The sequence below is a fragment of the Terrapene carolina genome, unplaced genomic scaffold (assembly GCF_002925995.2).
Source record: "Terrapene carolina triunguis isolate 2854851 unplaced genomic scaffold, T_m_triunguis-2.0 Scaffold627, whole genome shotgun sequence".
In the NCBI taxonomy this organism is placed as follows: domain Eukaryota; kingdom Metazoa; phylum Chordata; order Testudines; family Emydidae; genus Terrapene; species Terrapene triunguis.
This window is the reverse complement of record NW_020664978.1, coordinates 954,238-972,484: the sequence shown is the minus strand read 5'-3', so window position 1 is coordinate 972,484 and position 18,247 is coordinate 954,238. Positions and strand designations below refer to the sequence as shown.

Below are 18,247 nucleotides of genomic sequence, written 5' to 3'. Positions count from 1 at the left end.
GCCCATGCTCTGCAGAGCACCTGCAGCCTGGGGTTGACCCCCATCCCTTGGACTAGGAAGCGTGGGGGCGGGGCGATGTGGGGGTGGGGTGAAGGCCCTGGCGGCTCAGGCCCCTCTCAGCATCTCCTCCCTCTGCAGGGGGGAGGCAGGGCAAACTGCCCGTCACAGCCTTCGAGGCCTTCGACCTGGAGACGAGGAGCTGGACGCGCTATCCCAGCGTCCCCAGCCGGCGGGCCTTTGCCGGCTGCGCCATGGCTGATGGCTGCTTCTTCAGCCTTGGGGGCCTGCAGCAACCGGGACCCCACAACTTCTACTCCCGGCCCCACTTTGTCAACACGGTGGAGATGTTCGACCCGGAGCAGGGTGAGCTGGCGTGAGGATCGCGTGCCTGGACCCAGCCAGCTGCTGTGGCCAGCTGGGGTGCAGAGAGAGGGGCCCCCGGCAGGGCCCACAGATAGTGGGACGGACCCTCCGATCCAGCTCCATGCTTAGCTTCCTTGTTCACACTCCTGTTCTGTAAGTCCCGTTCCCTGTGACTGGCCCAACTGCCGAGCCACTGGCTTGGGGCCGGGAGGGAGTAACGGTGGGTGTAAATCCCCTGCCGTGCCCGGCTAGGCGCCTGTCAGTCTCTCGGCCTGGCTGCTCACTCCCCTGCTCTTGGGGACCTTGCGCCAGCCAGAGGCCATTCCGTGGCCACGGGACGCCCGAGCCCAGGGACGGCCTGGCAGCAGGGCCTGGAGCTGCCTGGGGCAGGATCAAAGGCTTTACTGGGAGTGAGGCAAGTCTTTGCCTTTTCCCACCTGCCCAGGCTCCAGATGCGCTCTCTGCCCCCCTCTTGGACAGGGAGCGTCCCCCCATGGAGCCCCCAAGTCCCACGCTGCCGGAGCTCCCCTGGGAGCCTGCCGTGGGGGCTGGTGAGAACCCTGCCCGCAGCGCCAGCTGGCTGGCAGGAGCAGCCGGTGGGGACCCGGCAGAGAGGCCCAGGAGCCCGAGCTGCAGTACCCCAGGCAGGGCTAGGCAGACAGGCTTGCGTGTAGCAGGACCTCCGGGCTCGGTGCTGGTCACACCGCCGCGAGCACGTGCAGTCCGTGGCAGGAGGGAACAATGCCGACGGCAGCTGGAAGCTGCTGATACGGCAGAGCGAGGGCCCGCAGCCGACCCCCTGGCACTGTGCCCAGGGCAGGCCTGTTTCCTGGGCGCTGGGAGGTGCCAGGGCGTGAGTGAAGCAGCCGCACAGGTATGGCAGCAGCGGGGGGGGGGGGGGGCCCTGCCCCAGCTGTCTCATCCCCCGGGGAGGGGGCCGGGGGTCCCATTCCTGTGCGCAGAAGTACCCCGGGCGAGTCTCCGGAGGCTGCCTGGCCTGGCTCCGTCCCTGCGTTCAGACCCAGCAGGGAGGTGCGCGGGGGAAGTTGCCCAGGGCCCAGCCCCCGGCGAGACTCTTCTACCCGCTGCAGCAGCACGAGCCTGACGCTGCCTCTTTCCCGCAGGGGCCTGGAGCAAGCAGGGCCGCGCCGTGCGCATGCGGGAGAAGAGAGCCGACTTCGTGGCTGGCTGCCTCGGCGGGCGAGTGGTGGCGGCCGGAGGCCTCGGTAACGTGGGGGGAGGACCGGGGGGGTCATGCTTGTGCTTGGGACTCGCTGGAGGGTGGAGCCAAGCAGCAGCCTCTTGGGGAGGGAGCTGTGCAGACAGACCTGCCCCTCCCAGGCCCATGTCGGGGGCCGTGCCGTCCAGCACACGCTGCTCTGTGTTAGTGGAGCTGAGCTCGCTGCTGCGGTGCCGGCGGCCAGCCCTTCCCCTTCCCCCTTCGCGCTAGGGCACCGAGTTCAAGGGGTTTCTCTGGGGGGCTGAGAGCTCCCTGAATCCTGGGTCCCAGCGTCTCCTCTGGCTCCAGGCCTTGTTCCCACCCAGCCCCTGCTCCATCAGTCTCTATTGGGGGCACTGGGATCATCTTGTCATCGTGCTGTCCTCAGGGGCCCCTCCCTGGCCGCTCTGCCCTCCCCGTGCAGTCAGACCGGAGATGGCCCAGCTCCCCTCCTGAGGAGGGTGAGGAAGAGCAGGGACGGGGCCCGACTTTTGCTTCTGTGTAAACATTGGTGCCTTATTCGGTCTCACTAGCTGGCACCCGCTCCTGATGCGGCATCCATCTAGGTGTTCCCCTCACTTCTGTGCCCAGCCGTGGTGACCTGCCAGGAAGGCACATGCCCACTGGATCCGAAGCCGCTGTAGGACTCAGGGAGCGCCACACTTCCGGGGCGGGCCAGGCCTGGGGAAGGTTAGACAGGGATGGAGACGGGGGGGAGCCCTGCAGGCAGCAGCGCCCCATGTGGGATGCGAGGCCAGCGCAGAAGTACGCCAGCGTGTCTCCCACGGCTGGGCTGGGCTGGTAGGGATGGTGCCTTGGCACCACGGCACGGTCAGATGGGGATGCTGAGCTCCGGCTCACTGGGGGGGCTTTTACCTGGGTGGTGAGCACTCAGCAGCTCCCCCTTCACACCGGGGGCCCCCAGGGCAGCCAGGAGCTGAGCGGTGGGTGCCGGCTGAGGAACACAGGCTCTGCCTTCCCAGCAAAGTGAAATCACTGGCAGCTGCTGGCTGGAGCCATGGTGGGCTGCTGCTAGTGTGAAGGTGCTGCCTGCAGCGGGCTCTGTCCCCGCTCTCCAGCAGGGAGTGCCGTGGTGTAGCGGGGGAATGCAGCAGGATGGCTGGATGGGGCACTGTTCAGCTACTCTCCGCAGGCCGGCGTCTGGGAGGAGCACCTAGCCGTTCCCGGTCCCTGCCCCTGCCCCTCTCAGCTCGGAGAACTGGAACAGGGCAGGAGCGTGCTGGGGGCAGAGGGTGCTCCCTGGCTCTCCTAGCAAGGGTCTGTTAACTTGGTGAAAGCAGACAGCTGAATTTCTGCAACGTGCTGCAGCAGACACAGGGCAGAGCAGCTCTGTGTGGGCAGCCCAGGTGCCCTGCGGCGTCCTGCGGTGACTGTCTCCTGCTCTGTGCTGTGCGGCACAGCCGGAGCCGTTCCTATTCACTGGGAACAATGAGCTCTGCAAATGGACAGAAAAATCCATTGGGTTCCATTCCTGGCTCTTTTGTGCCAAGTCAGTTACCTGCGCAGTGCTGGGGGATGGGAGGCAGGTGGCAGATTGACAGGCAGCTCACAAAAGCTTTTCATCCCCCCATATGTTCACAGCTCAGCAACCTGCAAAGCGAGAGGGAGTGAAGGGGAATTGTGCTGCGCAGGATGTCGCACCCCTCTCCCATAGCCGCACAGCTGTGCAAAGCAATAGCAGGAATGCAGCATCGGGGCAGAATTCACGTCCGGAAATACACCACCTTAACTCTGCCCCCTGTGCTCATCTGTGGTGCTCCCTGACAGACCTCTGTCCTCCCGCCATCTCAGTCCCACAATGCTGGCGGCCGGGAAGTTGGGGGCAAGGCCCTGTGATAGCACGCATCCTCCGAGTCCTAAGGTGTTCATGGAGGGGATGACACGGGGCCCCATGGTACAGCACGTCCCCTCAGCCCTGCGGCGTTGGCTGAGGGGATGGGGAGGGCAGGGCCCGTGGTACAGCACGTCCCCTCAGCCCTGCGGCGTTGGCTGAGGGGATGGGGAGGGCAGGGCCCGTGGTACAGCGCGTTCGCTCTGCCTGTGGCGTTGGCTGAGGGGATGGGGAGGGCAGGACCATGGTACAGCGCGTTCCCTCGGCCCTGTGGTGTTGGCTGAAGGGACGGGGAGGGCAGGGCCCGTGGTACAGCGCGTTCGCTCGGCCTGCGGCGTTGGCTGAGGGGATGGCGTGGGGGGCCCTGTGGTACAGCGCGTTCCCTCGGCCCTGTGGCGTTGGCTGAAGGGACGGGGAGGGCAGGGCCATGGTACAGCGTGTCCCCTCGGCCCTGTGGTGTTGGCTGAAGGGACGGGGAGGGCAGGGCCCGGGGTACAGCGCGTTCGCTCAGCCTGTGGCGTTGGCTGAGGGGATGGCGCGGGCAGGGACCAGCTGTGGCATTCGATTTTAAGAACATGCAGCATTAACTGGTAGGGACCCGCAGGGCTCTGATCCCTGCCCTCGCACCCCAGGCCGCCCTGTCAGACTATCTCACGCAAATGTGTCCAGTTATCTCTTAAAACTAGTTACGTTGTTTGTTTGCCCCACGGCTCCTACTGGGTGGCTGTCCCAGAGCCGCCCCCTCGGATGGATACAGACTTCCAGTGTCCACCCTGACGTCTTCTTGGCCAGCTTGTCCCCTTGGTTCTTGGGCCAACTTTGTACTTGAGCTTAAATAGCTCTTCGTCCTCCCTGGTGGGTCTCTGGCACTCAGCTCCCCTCTCGGCCTTCTCTCTGCTGGGCCAACAAGCTGAGCTCTCCCAGTCTCCTCTCACGAGACGCTCCCCGTTCTTCTGCACCGGATCCAGTTTAAATTCCTCTGTCCTGAACGCGGGTGCCCAGAGCTGCACACAGCGTCCCAGCAGCACTCAGACTTCTCTGTCTCCACAGCCGAGGCTGGCCTTTGCCTTTTTCACAGCTCTGTCCCACTGACTGACCCACACCCAGGTCTCTCTCCTCCTCTCTTGCTGCCCAGTGATGGTTTAATGTCTCCTCTCTTGCAGGGAACCAGTCGTTTCCCCTGGGCTCAGTGGAAGGATTTAGCATACCAAGGAAGAAGTGGGAGCTGCTGCCCTCCATGCCCACCGGTCGTTGCTCCTGCTCCAGCTACCAGGCCCCGAGCCTGCTCTTCGTGATCGGAGGGGTGGCGCAGGGCCCCAGCGGCGCGGTCGAGGCTCTGTGCCTGCGGGAAGGGGCCTGAAGGGAGCCCCTGGCAGAAGGATCCCACCAACAGAGGGCAAAGTGCCTGAAGCTGGCGACGGGTGCGCGTGGGCGCGGAGAGCAAACTCTTTGGAGCTGGTGTGTAGCTCGTAGTTACTGACCTGGGGCACCAAAGCAGTGACGTCGTCTTTTGCTCGTTAGGCTTTCAGAAGCTGAAATTCGTTTTCTAGCGTAGCTCAGAGATGGGAGCGGTCGGACTGTTCTTGGGGGACAGGAGAGAAGCAGGACAGGGCAAGCAGCAGCGGAGTCTGGAAGGAGCTTCAATGCAGGGGTGCAGTGTGGCTCCCCAGAGTAGCTGAAGGGACTTGGCGATCCTGGGGAGCCCAAAGCTGGCTCTCAGGTGTCAGGTCCTGTCGCCAGCGCTGCACTTCGGGGATGGGAGAAGCCTGCAGTGCAGCCACCTCCTTTCATGGAGCTCCAGTGTCCGTCCATCTGTCCCTCACAGTCTCTAGGGAGGAGAGCCAGCCCCTGGGTGGGGGAGCTGGTTTGAGCTGCCTGTTGTCCAGTGTGGATGTCTGTGGTGTCTTTGTGCAGATGTCTTATGCTGCGCAGTGAGGAGCACCAGTGACTCGCGGGAGGCCAGAGGAGAGGCGATGGGGCAGTGAGGCGTGAGCTGCTAGTCAGTGCTGTATTGTTGTAGCCCTGGTCTGTGTCCCATGTAGCACATACGGTGCCCTGTAGCTCAGTGCCTAGGAGGTGCTGTAGCACCTCAAATAAATGAAACAAGTGGAATTTGACTCTTGGTGAAGCCGTGTCTGTCAAGGTCTCTCCTGCTGCTTGATCTGACAATGCCAGAGTTTGCAGGGCAAAGTGGGGGGTACAAGGGATGGTAAATGGGAGGCACCCCCAGAAGCCAGTCAGCTTCAAGCCCTCAGTGAGAGTGAAGGGGGCGAACTCTACTGCTCCGGGGAGGTTTGAGACCATTACCGAGAGGGGACCAGGCCCTGAGATTCCATGGCAAGGAACAGGGGCAGTTCAGAAACGCCATCTGGCCTAAGCAGTACCAAGCACGTCAGCGTCACTCAGCCCTTACGGGTGCTGTGAGTCTCAGCTGGCACATTCCTGATGGTGAATTACAACAAACCCCAAATGTCACCTGCACCCGTACCTCAGTGGGTCACAACTGCGGATGCCAAACTCAGGATGAACTGCTGAGAAATAGGGCAGATACACCCCAAGAGTGGTGGCTAATCCCCCATAGGATATACCAAACCAGCCACAAATGTCAACGTCTGTTTCACCCCACCGGCTAACAAGAAGTTATAAAAGCAGTTTCCTTAGGCATCCCAGTCCTTGTATTACCACCGAAAACACTGGATTTAAAGGTGAGTGGTTCTTTACAACCAGTCTCATCAAATAAAAGCTTCTCCTGGTCCCAAAGGACCAGCCACACACTCAGGTCAATATATAACTTAGATCTTACCCAAAAATCACACTGGGGCCAATCCTTTAGTATCCACAATCTAAAGGTTTATTCATAAAAAGAGAGAAAGGTGAGAGTTAAAATTGGCTAAGGGAATCAATTACATACAGAAATGGCAAAGTTCTTGGTTCAGGCTTGTAGCAGTGATGGAATAAACTGCAGGTTCAAATCAAGTCTCTGGAACCTCCCCAGCTGGGATGGGTCATTCAGTCCATTGTTCAGAGCTTCAGTTTGTAGCACAGTTCCTCCAGAGGTAAGAAGCAGGACTGAAGACAAAGTGGAGGGGTTTCCAGGGTGTTTTATAGCTTTTGCCATGTGGAGGGCATCCCATTGTTCTTATTGTGGAAAATTACAGCAACAAGATGGTGTTTGGAGTCACATGGGCAAGTCACATGTTTATGCCCAATTTTGCTCAATCACTGCAGGAAGCCATTACCTACACGCCAGACAGCATATTTACGGGACAGTCCCCACAGTGCAGATGGGCGTCTGTCTCCCATGGTCCGTTGTCAGCCAAGTGTTTCTTGATGAGCCACTTTGAATAGTCCCTCCAAGCTGTGCTGGGTGCTGCCTTGTGGGCGTTACCCCAGGAGCAAACATTTGAAATCCAGGTATAGAGCCAATAATTATAACTTCAGATACAAAAATAATACATGCATCGTCTGAGCATGCCTGCTGTGAACCCCCCCCCGGGACATCGGTCCCGCCCCCGGAAAGGAGTGGCACCCCATCAGCCACTGGAGCTGGGGCACCATGCCAGCACCCTGCTCCTGGCCCCGCTGCCCAGCAAGCTGATGGCCTGCAGCGCCGAGGTTTTCATACCAAGAGCTGCCCCGGCCCCAGGGGTGTTTGGCTGGTGGGGCAGGGCCTTCGTTCTTGAGGATAAACCGCACAGGCTAGCGGGCAGCCACCTGACTCCTGGGCGGCTGCTTATTCCTGGAAAGCTGCTGGTGACGTGTGATGGGTGGGACCCCTTGGGATGCCACCTGATGTGCTGAGAGACCACTGAGTCGACCTGTTCTGGCAGCCTGGGCCCCCCTTAATCTGTCTGGCTGAGCCAGGCCCTGCGAACCTCCTCTAACCCACACACAGGCAGGGCCACCCCCAGCTGCAGGTCAGCTCTGGGCAGACTCAGCTTAAGGGACTTGCTCCAGCACTCAGATGTCCCCCTCCCTTGGAGTGCAGACCCAAAGAGATACTATGAAATTCGCCCCCTCCCTCAGTGTGGGGAGAGGTGTGCACACTTCTTGCCCCCCCGCCCCCCCCCCCCGTTTAGAAATGACAGAAACTGGGGTTAATAATAAACAAAACAAATGTTATTAACACTAAAAGGCAGATTTAAGTGGTTCACGGGGGAGCAAACAGCACAAAGCAGATCACTAAACAAATGAAAGAAAACACGCAGACTGAGCTTAACACACTAGATAGGTAAGATACAAATTAACAAATTCTCACGCTGAGGGATAAACAGGCTGGCAGAGTCTTAAGGCACCGGTTGCCTTGGCTTTCCCAGCTTAGCCTGGGACCATCACTTCCCACAGGTCAGTCTTTGTTCCTCAGGTGTTTTCAGGTGTGTTGTCAGGAGTGTGAGGCCCCCTCATGTTGTCATTGTCCCGCTTTTATATCTTTCCCCCACTTGCTGGAAAGCTCTTTTGCTGTGACCTGGGTCAGACAGTTCCCATTGTGCAGGGCTATCTCTGAGAGGTGTCTGTTGCACACGGTTCCTGGGGTGATCCTTGTGCTTGTGCATTTCTTCAATAAGCCACTAACACTGTTTGGCCTCATTCGACGTAGCCCATTTGAAATACAGAGACATGGTCCATAGTCCCAGGTTCAGATACAGAAATGCTACACACGTTGGATAAACACGTTCCGTAAATCAGAACCTTTCCAATGATCCCGCCCAGGAGCCGTCTTGCATGAAGTATATCTTGGTTATACCATATCCATATCGTAACCATATTTCCATAAAGAATAGGGGGTGTAACGTCACAACATGTTTCTGCTTGCAGCTAATGTGTAACTGGTGCGGAAATCCCCAGGTGAGTGAGGGGAACCCCAGAGCCACTGATTTCATCAGCCTCACCCCCCCACAGGCTGGTCCGCGTGGGGCAGCTGCCCTCTCCCCTGCACAGCTGCATCTCTCCCTCTGCCGCAAGGCAATTTATCAAAGGGCTTCTTCCAGCAACCGTTGCTCTGGCTGACTTTCCCCCGCACAGTGGCACCCTTCGTCTCAAGTCCACTCTGTGCTCCCCCAGGCGTAGGGCCATGGGCTGCTCCCTGGCACGCGAGAGGGAAGAGATGAGCCTGGGGAGGCGGGAGTGCCCCCTGCAGTTGTAGTTCTGTCACTGCTTTGGGGGCTGTTTGCTTAGGGTTCGCAGCAAACCCCACTCTCTTCCTCTTCTGCAATCTGCTCTCCTCCCGTCCCAGGAGAGAAGGGGAAACTCCGCCTCCGCCCAGCTGCTTTCCTGCTGGCAGAGGAAGGTTTGTCCCAGGGGCGTGAATTTAACCTTCCTGCACCTGAGCCAATATTAGCAATTTGAGCTCATGCCTGCAGTGCCAGTGAGCACGGCTTCTCCCGGAGGGCCAGAGCAATAGTGCAGTGCTGCGCCGTTCGACGCTGACCCCACTGCCTCTTGTCCCCCTTTCTGAGACATGGCAGGGCTGGGTTTGAGTCTTAGGACAGAGACTCACGGCCCTGGCCAGGACTTGCACCGTCCTCGCCTGCACTCCAGATCACACTGCGCAGCCCACCCTGGCTATGCCACCCCTCGGGCCCCAGCCCAGACACCGCTCACTGACCCCCCTTTGCTGAGTCCTGTACGCAGCTAGCTCTGCCGAAGCACGCTAGCCCCTGGCGATCCTGAGCGGAGCCGGGCCTGATGCGCTGAGCTGTCCCCAGGGCCTGCAGTGAGCCAGACGCACACGCACTGTGGTGACCTGAACGGAGTTTGACAGATCTCCAGAGACAAACGGCGAGGGGCCCAGCAGAGACGACAGAACAGCACCTGAGGGTGTCACCAGAGCAAATACGAGCCCAGCAGCTTGCTGGTGGTCCTGTGCGAGGCAGGACGTGCTTCCCCTTCCGATGGGCTGTTTGACCAGTTCGCTGATGCAGGGTCAGCGGCCAGGGCTGCTCTGCGTCCTCTGAGACAGTCACGCCAGCCGTAGGACATGGCTATGCTCAACGTGGTGTCGCTTTGACTAGGCCAGTAGGGCTGATACCAGGACAGTTGCCCTAGTGTGGATGCAGCTAGAGCGGTATAAATGTGCTTAGACATTAGTTACTGGGCTAACTGCACCTCTGACCCTCCGGGTCGTCTCGTGTGCACCCGTCAGGTCTGCGGCCTCCAAGCGCCATCTCTTGGTCTCCCACCAGGCCCCAGGCTGCAGACCCGTGCACAGGCACCAACTTTCCAATGTGCTGGGGGGTGTTCGACCCCTGGCTCTGCCCAGGCCCCATCCCTTCCCCCAAGGCCCCGTGAGGGGAGTGCTAGTTGCAGCTGTTATGCTGTGGGGTGTGTGTGGGGGAGTTGGAGCTAGGTTTCCATTTTGGTTGTGCAGTGTTTGTTGGTTGTGCGCTGGAGGCGCGTCTGTGGTGTTGGGGCACTGGAGGGCATTGGGGGCTCTACCGCCCCTTTAGCTGGCTTGATTCATAGAATCATAGAATACCAGGGTTGGAAGGGACCTCAGGAGGTCATCTAGTCCAACCCCCTGCTCAAAGCAGGACCAATCCCCAGACAGATTTTTGCCCCAGATCCCTGAATGGCCCCCTTCAAGGACTGAACTCACAACCCTGGGTTTAGCAGGCCAATGCTCAAACCACTGAGCTATCCCTCCCCCATGGTGCTACGTGGAGGCGGGTGACTAGGAGGCTGAGAATGGCAATGGGTGGCTATGCTGAGAAGCGTCGCGGGAGGGGAAGGGGCCTGCAAGGGGGGCTTGGTGTGCGACTGTTCCCGATAATGTGTGAAACAAACTCCAGCTATTTCTTAGTCTGAAGGCGCTCTCTGTCCCCTGCAGAGCTGGAGAACGGGCAGAGAAAACCAGAAGAGAGAGATGACAGTAAGCAGCTGGTCCATCTCGGAGAGAAAGGCATAATAAGATCCAGTAGATGGAAGCTGTAGCTAGACAAATTCAGGCTAGAAATAAGGCACCATTTAAGTGCTGGTAATTAAGCATGGGAACAGCTTTCCTCAGGAGGGGGTGGATTCTCCATCCTGGGAGGTCGTTCCATGGAGACGCTGCTGTAGCTCGACCAGAAGTGAAGAGCTCAGGCCAGCTGGTCACAATGGTTCCTCTAGCCTCAGCATGGATGAAGAGTTTGCAAAGTGCGTTCAGATCCTCAGACGAAAAGGGTTGGAGGGGGTGAAGGACTCTCACTGTTGTCTCATCACCTCTCGCCTGTCCTGTGTCCGCCTCGATGCTAATGATTGAAATCCCAGGGAAAGGTCCTTGCCCTACACGGCGCCTGGTCACTCTCCATTCTCTGGAGGACCCCCCAGGAGGTGGGGAACAGGCTCTTTGTGATACCTTGGGTAAGTCACTCCTGCAGCTGCTTCTGAAGTTGCCATAGAAACCATTGGTGTGCTAGAATGCGGCATCAACAGGGAAGCTCCTAATTAGTAATTAAGCAATACTCCAGCAGCCCACAACATGTACTGGCAGCTTGCCAAGGCCAGAGGGTCACAATATGCCTCTGACTCAGACGACGGGCTTTACAGCGATGCCACTATTCTCAGAAAACAACAGCAGCTTCTGCCGGGGGCAGTAGGTTAGGGAGTCTGGAGATCCAGGTCCATTTTTGTTTCAGACCAAGTGGAATGAGTCTGGAGGTTTCAGTTTACTCTTAGGGGCTGTTTTTCTGAAGGCCTAAACCAATCCCCAGTCCTTGGTTCGGGTGGGTCGAGCGGTCACGGCGCGTTGGCAGAGAGGTGTGTGAGGGGCTGCAGGCCAGGAAGGAGGGCACAGGAGGGACAGTGGCAGAAGCGCTCTCCCACTTTCGAAATGCTCTGTGCTAGGCCCAGCAACACTGTGAGTTCGTCGTCTTCCTAAGTACGAATCCCTCCCTCCTCCTGCCGACGTGGTACCCCGTGGCCGGAAGTGTCTGTGTGACCAGTCCTACAGCACAGGCTAGACAAAGCCAGTGGATATTACAGTGGTGAGAGAGGCTGTCTGAATTTCTGAACGTCCAAAGTGCCAAGCCTTCATCTCTATGGAAATTACAGCAAACTCACACTTGTACGACAACCTTGTGCTGAACTTCGCTGGAGTATTTCCATCTCTGGGGGACCAGATAGGTTATCAAATAACTAGCAGGCCAAGCAGTCAACTTCTCTTCCCATCCCTGCCCTGGCATAGCGAGCCAGGCCTCCCCGCACTGGCGCACCCTCTGAAAATCCGTGCGTTTAGCAGGGTCCAGCCCCCAAAAGCCTTACGTCCTTCCAGGAGTCTTAGGCATTTGGGAGCTGCAGTCGGATTGAAAGTCAATGGCCTCAGGCTCTCAAGTCAGGAGTCACTGAAAATTTTGCCCCAGCAGATCAGCTTTCCCTGGTGTGCTATCGCTCTGGAGAGAAGTGTGAAATCCGATGCTGGGGGCGTAGCTGGTGACAGGTTTCAGAGTAGCAGCCGTGCTAGTCTGTATCCGCAAAAAGAACAGGAGTCCTTGGGGCACCTTAGAGACTAACACATTTATTTGAGCATAAGCTTTCCTGGGCTACAGCCCACTTCTTCGGATGCATAGAGTGGAACACACAGAAAGAAGATATTTATACATACGGAGAACATGAAAAGGTGGAAGTTGCCATACCAACTCTAAGAGGCTAATTAATTAAGATGAGCTATTATCAGCAGGAGAAAAAAAACCTTTTGTAGTGATAAGCAGGATCGCCCATTTCAGACAGTTGACAAGAAGGAGTGAGGATACTTAACATGGAGAAATAGATTCGATTTGTGTAATGACTCAGCCATTCCCAGTCTCTATTCAAGCCCAAGTTAATGGTATCTAGTTTGCATATTAATTCAAGTTCAGCAGTTTCTCATTGGAGTCTGTTTTTGAAGCTTTTCTGTTGCAAAATTGTCACCTTTAAGTCTGTTACTGAGATGACAGCCTTGGGTACCTCCCGGCAGCTTTCCCTGGTGTGCTGTCTGGCGCTCCAGAGAGAGGTGCGAAATCCGACACTGGGGGCATAGCTGGTAAGACGACAGCCTTGGGTACCTCCCGGCAGTTTTCCCTGCTGGTACTGAGATGCGAGTACTTCCCTGCGGCTGGGCACAAAAAGTTCCTGAAATTCCTGCGCACTGGCTTGTTCACAAGGCACAGACCGGCTTCGCTTGGGTGGTTTAATTCTGTTGTTGTTCTTCATCAGTTTAGTGCTAAAGTGCTAACAATGCCCCTGGCTGTGCCATGCTGAGCAGGGCCAGATCTGTAGCTGGCCCCTGTCCTGAAGTGCTTATAGGCTCAAAGCCCAAATGGGAATTGAACTAGGCCCAGGAAGGCAATGGAGCTCTTCCTTTGCCTTTGGGGGGAAGTGTGTATAGACTCAGCCCTTGTACGAGTCAGGGGAGTTCAGGCTGGAACGCCTCAGGGAAGGAAGGAAAGGAGAAAAGGAGTTTGGCGGACGTTGACTGGGAGGCGAGTGGTGCCAGAATAATTTTAGAGTTGGGGTGCTGAAGGTGGAAGACGTATTTGGGTTGTTGTTACTGCTTCAAGCTCCCCCAGCACCCCTAGCTCCAGCACCTACGTGGGAGGCTGTTCCAGCCATATGGAGTGCTGTGAACAATTCCTGATGTGGTGCTTAGCATGTAATGAAAGAGGGGACGGGGCTCTGAACCGCGGGGCTCTGAACCGCCAGGCCCGCAAATTAAGCACTATCCTGATGTATGCAGGGGGTGAAGAAGGCACCTCATTTGTTTAGCTGTGTTCACCAAAGGCTTTCCATAGAAAGCAAACTGCTGGGAAATCTGAGCAAGGGGTTCAGGGTTTGTCCTTTTTGCAATTCTCAAAAGAGATACTCCTGTTGACTAAAGGCATAGCCAATTGTTTGACAACACTCACAATTCGTTCTTAAAAATGTTCAAGAGAGCAAATAACTGAACCTAGCCAAAGACAAAACCATACATACGAAAAGCAGACCTACATAGCCCTACTTCCAGGAGCAGTTCGTACCTCGCAGCACGTTCACTGTGGAAGTGGAAAAAGGGATAAAGGGAATTTGGACGCAGACAGACACAGCCGCTTACACAGGTTTGCTTTGGAAATATGCATTTAAACTCGCTATATTATAATAAAGTTTTACAAGTTACAAAACTGTCTCTCCATCATTAAAATCCAACCCACCACTTGTTGTTTTGTTCTGTACTTTTCTTCTCTGTCTTTTGGACTATGTTCCCAGGATTGATGAGTCGTGGAAGTACTCCCTACCCGTACGTGGACACCACATTCATGTCGTGGGCACTGATAGTCTTCCTATTTTCTAGTGCCAAAGCTGACTTCAGCTTTGCAAATGGTTGTGGGATACTGACATGGGCGAACAGAATTGTGGGGAGAGCACAATACATCCAGTTAATATAACGTCCCAACACACACGTATAGATAGTATATTAAAACTATTACTCCTTAAACTGGAATAGGCATTGCTATAATGTGACCCACAATGTTATGATGGTGAGGAGTAAAACAGAAATTTGGAGTAGTGACATCACAAGTGAGTTCTCCATTAATAAATTTCTTATAATTAATTATTACATGTGATGGGGGTGTTCACCCCACACTGGCAAGGAAGGGGTTAAAAGCAGCCTAGGGAGGCTGTGAAGGGAGCAGCCAATCAGAGAGAGGCTGTGAGGAGCAGCCAATCAGGGCCCATATAAAAGAGCTGCAGGGCCAGAGCGGGGTCAGTTGCTGCTGGGAGCTGAAGGAGTGAGGACTGTGTCTCTAGCAGGGTGAGACCCTGCGGCACCTTGGACTGAGCAACTGCTGGCAGGGACCAGGGGAGCGAGAGGAGCTCCTGGGCAGCTGCTGGGGCCATGGGGAAGTGGCCAGGGAGACACAGCAGCAGTAAGAGGAATTTGAGATGCAGTAGGAGGATGCTAGCTACAGAGTCTCTGGGCCAGGACCTGGAGTAGTGGGCAGGCCTGGGTCCTTCCCACTGGGGAAGTGGCTGGACCTGGTGATACTCCCTTCCCCCCCCCGCCCCAGAAGGGGGAACACGGACAGTGACACGGCCGGAGGGCCGAGACAGGGAGAGGATGCTGCCATACTTGGACTGAGGCGGGACTGCAGGTGGTGACGACAATGGGCGAGGTACCACCAGGAGAGGGCACACCGGCTAGCCGAGCTAACCCCCGCGATAACCAGCAGGGGGAGCCAGTCTGGTGAGTGAACCCCGTGACACGACAGGTCACCCAGACTAATGGTTGTTGCCAGTTGGTAAATTTCATCGTTATATTGGTCCAGGCCTACACGGCCGCACATTGGAGTCTCGATGCCAAAACCATCACATTTACATACATGTTGGCATCCCGAACAAGAAGCGTGGTGCACTTCAGGTTTGTGTTGCTGAGCGATACATTTCTTATCGATGCTGTCTTCCAGGTAACCTACCACGTGGCCAGTAGCCAGTGGAGAGCTCAGTGGTTTGAGCATTGGCCTGCTAAATCCCGAGTTGTGAGCTCAATCCTGGAGGGGGATCTGGGGCAAAAATCTGTCAGGGACGGTACTTGGTTCTGCTGTGAAGGCAGGGGACTGGACGCGATGACCTTTCAAGGTCCCTTCCAGCTCTATGAGATTAGGTTTTTTTAGTTTTTGTTGTTGTGTTTTTTTTAAATATGGAGCTATACCTATCGGCTGGTGCAGTGTCAGGATCCAGTGTGAGTAAAGAGACCACAAAGGGAAGATACATTGTGTCTGACACCAAGCAGGATTGTTTGAATAATGTGTACCTCAGTTAGGACGCAGGGCCACAGGCCCAAAATGATAAATTGTGCTAAGTGGAATTTGTTTACATGAGTTAATGCATTGCCAGTTTACAACCACCGTTGTTATACACTGTGGACAATGCCATTTAGCTAATTGCTTATCATGAATAAGAGCAGGCAGATTCCTTTTTTTGATATTCCATAATGAGCTAGTTGTTGTCGTTAACATAACTCCCACAAGCAGTGCAAGTAATTTCTCTACCTGCACGATTTTCTTTGCTTTCTTATTATTTTCTGTGATTAATTCATTGTTTTCCTTGTGTTTTAGTTAAACAGTGTAACAATGTTATGCATATCATACACTGTACACCATTCTCCAGTAGCTAGACCTTCAATGAATTATAGAGACGGTTTCTGCTGCCTGATGCTCAAAATAGTTAGTGTGTCTTGTTAGATTTTCCATACCAGCCCTGTTGCAAATAGACATTCCCGAGCCAAATAATCCTGACATGTGACCACTATTCCAGCTCAATGTTGGAGTCTCCTAGTTCAAAAGATACCAGACAGTGGATAATCTCTAGCCCAGCCACTGAGTCTCATGTACGTCCCTGATACAATGTTGCTATATTAACAAAGACACACACTACAATACCTTTGCTTTCACACAAAACAAATGTAGCCATATTCCAAAGAGAGATTTAAAACCACAGGCATATGCATAAACTCACTTTGCTTAATAATATACAGTTTAAATAACAGTTAGACTTGGCCTGGCTAGTGGTCTTTATAATATCTGTATAGTCCATTGTAATATCTACTCAGTTATCCATATATAGTAGGTTGACGTGTAGTTGACCAGTCTGCTGTTTATAAAGGATTTTATCTTTTCTTTTTCCAACACCCAGGTGTTTCTTTACTGTGCACTGATCTATTCTGGCGCCTCCAGTCTGTGGGACGCACCCTTAAACAGCTTAAGTTGGTTAACATGATGAACTTTTCCACATTGTTTTTTGTTTCCAGTAACCTGAATGTATACACAGATGAGCTCAGTTTGTTCACAGTGTGATGGGGGACCAAGCTATCTATGAGACAAGTTAGACTTCAGTACAGCATATGACAGAAGCACAACCTAGTCTTTTCCTCTTTCATTATTTTTCTTGGGTTCCTTTTTAAAATACATTTTTGCTTTTTGTTTCGAATTTCTCAATTCTTTAGCACCAATATATCTGTTCAAGAGGCTTTTGCAGTTTTTGTATTAAGACGTGCATTTTTACTTCCTTAACATGTTCATTACTAGTTTTCCATAATAGCTCTTGTGGTGCTTGACAAAAGGTGCTCACAATCTTCTGTGAGAAAAGATATATTGCTCCCCCAAGCACTCTGTTTTAGCTGTAGCATCAGCAACAGAATTTTTACCCAAGTCTTTTAGAGTTTTTTTGTTAGTTATAACACTTACACGTTTAAGTATTTTAAAGCACAAACCTTAACAACCAATACATTTGGTAACATAGCACAAAAAGATAGTATAAAAGGTAAAGCAAAATGAAGTTTAAATGCAGGTTCATGTAAATACTTTGAGAGTAATAAACTTCAATGACATTTGCTTGTGCTGGTGAAATTTGTGTGGTTAGCTTCAACATTTTGCAACATAATCAGACTCTTAATTTTTTAAACATTTTGGCTATAACATACTTATAACTATATCTTTGGGGGGAGGGATAGCTCAGTGGTTTGAGCATTGGCCTGCTAAACCCAGAGTTGTGAGTTCAATCCTTGAGGGGGCCACTTAGGGATTTGGGGCACAATCAGTACTTGGTCCTGCTAGTAAAGGCAGGGGGCTGGACTTGATGACCTTGCAAGGTCCCTTCCAGTTCGAGGAGATAAGATATCTCCATTAATTTAATTTTTTATATTTAATAAAGGTTAAATTTGTATAAACCCTTGTTTATACAAATTTAACAAATGATGATTTTGTTAATTACTTTTCCACTGATGTTCAGGTTTTTCCCTACAGTTTTGTTTGTTTGTTTGTTTGTTTGTTTCCTTTGAACAAAAAGCTTTCCATTAATAATAAAATGTCTTTGTTTGCAACTGAATTATTTATTGAGGCAGAAATATATGTACATATATTTATAACCAAAGCTTTTAGAGCTTTGCAAAAATAATTAAATTGGTATTATGATGCTTAGGACCCAATCATAATATTAAAATAGTGTGGGTACCACTAATGTTAATAATTAATTATGAGTGCAAAATTGATTTTTATCGCAACAAAAAAGTAAAATAAAAATAGTCCTGTGACATATACAACATAGCATACAGGACAAGCTTACAATTAAAGATGAATGGTGCCAAAATTGTATTTAATAACTATGCAAGATAAGGCATTAAGAGCTTAAAGGCATTAAGGCAATGCATTTTAGAAAACAAAAAACGCTAAACAAAATAATTAAACATTTAATTAGGCAGGTTTTTTTACCTTTTTTATTTAAAATGTTAGCACGAATTGATAAAAATCCCTATTGAGTCATTTGCCCCCTTGGTTGTCTCAATTAAATGAACACAAGGTCGTGTCCATCACTTTATATGGCTTTTAGCTTAGAACACGAAAAAACCTATGTTTCCTGTTAGTTAGTGGCTAGGATCAGAAACCGAGTTCGCATTTTTGTTGCTTGGCAACCATATCTCCAAGAAAGTCAGGAGTGTCTTGAGCTGTTGCATTGCTGAAGGGCTAAAATCGTTAATCTTCCAGGCCTTATTTACAGTGAAGTTCTTACCCTAAGCACTTGGCTGGTATCTCTTTTTTCCCAGTTGCTGTCTCTTTCTGCGATGGGTTTTTGCAATAACCACAATACGATATTAACGTTTAAAAGGGAGGGAGGGCAGAGGCAAGGAGGAAGCAGGGTAGGAGAGGGAGACATGAGCCAAGGGAGATTAATTGACTCTTTGTGAGGCATTTCAAAGCACAGGCGGCAGCAGTTTGTTCAGCAAACGGAGCGAGAAAGGAAAGGGGGGTTTGAAAAATATTAGAGAACAAAGGTTCTATTCTTGGCTCTGGGAGGGGAGTGGGTTTCAGTGGGTTAGAACAGTGGGG

General features: G+C 53.3%; 1 protein-coding gene across 1 annotated transcript; it reads left to right on the top strand.

Moving 5' to 3' along the window:
- Window positions 1–94: 94 nt before the first annotated feature.
- On the top strand, window positions 95–5,551 carry KLHDC8B (kelch domain containing 8B; the record flags this gene model as incomplete). Its single annotated transcript, XM_026659312.2, has 3 exons — window positions 95–363; window positions 1,488–1,589; window positions 4,598–5,551. Coding segments are annotated over 3 exons (568 nt in total), but the record flags the coding sequence as incomplete, so codon positions are not given.
- Between the last annotated feature and the right edge of the window lie 12,696 nt (window positions 5,552–18,247).